At 37.9% G+C, this 2,243-nt stretch overlaps 1 protein-coding gene across 1 annotated transcript in view; it reads left to right on the forward strand.

Annotated features, from left to right (window-relative positions):
• The first annotated feature begins 1,832 nt into the window (after nucleotides 1–1,832).
• LOC108825195 (transcription factor LUX) overlaps nucleotides 1,833–2,243 on the forward strand; it is a 1,275-nt gene continuing 864 nt past the window's right edge. The window contains exon 1 of the mRNA XM_057000062.1: nucleotides 1,833–2,242. Within this exon, the coding sequence (XP_056856042.1) occupies nucleotides 1,976–2,242 (267 nt within the window). The 5' untranslated portion in view covers nucleotides 1,833–1,975. The remainder of the gene's footprint in view (nucleotide 2,243) is intronic.

Consider the following 2,243-nt stretch of genomic DNA (forward strand, 5'->3'; position numbering starts at 1 on the left):
CTCCCATCATTTTTGTTTGTGTATGCAAGTCCATAACACTTCTTTATTAAATCAAATTTAAATATCACATTTTATTATGTTTTGATCGGGGCCTCGAAATTTTTTCAAACGGTTGTGACTGATACAAGTGAGTGGTCGAGAATAATAACAAAGGAAAGAATTATTTAGTAGATTCCGATTATATGGAACTGAAATAGTGGTTAAAAATATATAGAATAAATGTAGTTTTAAATGTAGTTGGTTTTATTTAAGTTGGACTAAACATCTATCAACCGGTCATGATACATCTTTAATAGAACATATACTACAACTAAATTTACAGTAGGGGGTGATGAGCCAGAAGCTTTTCTACAATATTATTATCATCCTCAACGTCTAAGCGTTCTCCATCCAAATATCTATTTATAAAGAAGAAAAACAGATCATTCGACAGCCAAAAACAGTCTACAGGAAAGGTATGCATTGAACTTGCTTGCTTCAAATATCAACAAAGATGCAAGAGCATTATCACATCATGGAGAAACGATTGTTCAGTATAGACAACCCAATCAAAACTCCAAGTATCAGTGTCTCTCGACAAAATAGTTTGGTTGGCTAGCCATTGTAGATTAGACATCCGGTAAAGAATCTACAGATTAAGTAGAAATTGTCACATCAAAACCCAAAAAGGTGTCTCTACATAGTTAAGAACAACCTAGTAGACCAAGCTATGAGGCTATAACTTCATTCCAAGTACTTTAAATCAACAAAAACTAAATCAAGATTGGAATTGTTATTCAAAACGTTTGAAGTATCAAGTTTGTGCAGCTAATCGAGTCTAATACTTGAACTAACAACACCACTAAACAATCTACAAAGAACAAGGTGTAAGATCATAATTTGATCGGAACATTAGTACTCCGCCTCTATATTCTTCCATTTCTGATAATCAGGATCTTCATACCGCTAGTTCATCAATAGGCGAGAATCATCTTTTCAGAATTGGTTTATCAGCAAGAGAACACCACATACGCCGATGCTGACACAACTGTTGCGGAGAAAAATGAATGTTCTGAGGAGTAGCAGTAAGATCATTGACTACTATAAAGAGAAAACAAAAATCAGTTTTCTTAAACCCTACAGGTATATTGACTAGAAGAAGAAACTTGCATAGAAAGAAGATAAGGAAGAAAGTCAAATCTTATTAGCATTAGGGGTTGACTTTCCGCTATACCCATTAAGACTACTTTTATTTTTCAGAAGAAAAAAAGATTAGGACGAAATGGACATTTTTTTTGTTTTAAATCAATTCGAACCCGAGATGCTGTGGAAATCAATAGAGTAGCAGAACCAACTTTGTCTTTTTTTTCCTATTTTTTTTAACAGCACCTTTGTCTATACTGTATTTTCAATTTTATCAATTTATGACGTAGCTGCTACTCTGTGCCGTTAGATTGATCCTTAGACGCTTCTATAAATATCAAAAACCACAATCCAACGGCTACAATTTCTTATTGCGTGTCAACACTCACCACCGAATCTTTCTCCTCCTTTCCCTCTCCAGCTGGCCGAACACACCGGCTATTCCCACTTTCTCTCTTGGGCCCCACAAAGGCAACTTGCTAAAGTCAGTGCTAAATTACTTAAAACCCAAGGAGTTAAGCTTACGTGGGTCATCGTACGTGGTTAATTTGGTAGTTTCGTCTCGTGTTTAATCACCTGTGTCGCGACTAGTGTTACAAAACTTGCTCTCGTGACGTGTTCGGTCGGAGATATTAAGAAGATCAAAAATATCTAGCTAAGTCGTCCACGTTGGCACTAAAGATGAAACCCATCTGGAATTAGATATTGTACCTTTCTCTTATCTTTTTGCTTTTCCTTTTTATCCTGCAAAATATTGCTCAGACCAAACTTCTCCACGAATTTTCAATCTTGCTTGATTTGAACCTTATAGAGTTGAATCTGAATCTGAAATTTGAGAAATTAGAGAGTGAAGATGGGAGAGGAAGTGAGGATGAACGATGTAGGAGATAGGGTAATGGAATGGGAGATGGGACTACCAAGCGACGAAGATTTGGCGTCGCTCTCATACTCTCTCGTTCCGTCGAATCTCGCGATGGCTTTCAGCATAACACCGGAGAAGAGCCGTACCATCCACGATGTGAATCGTGCTTCGGAGACCACCTTCTCGACGCTGCGCGGTCCCAACACCTCTTCCTCCACCAACATCATCATCGGCGTCGCCGCGGCGGAGGAGGAGGAGG

Source organism: Raphanus sativus, chromosome 2 (genome assembly GCF_000801105.2).
Source record: "Raphanus sativus cultivar WK10039 chromosome 2, ASM80110v3, whole genome shotgun sequence".
Classification (NCBI taxonomy): domain Eukaryota; kingdom Viridiplantae; phylum Streptophyta; class Magnoliopsida; order Brassicales; family Brassicaceae; genus Raphanus; species Raphanus sativus.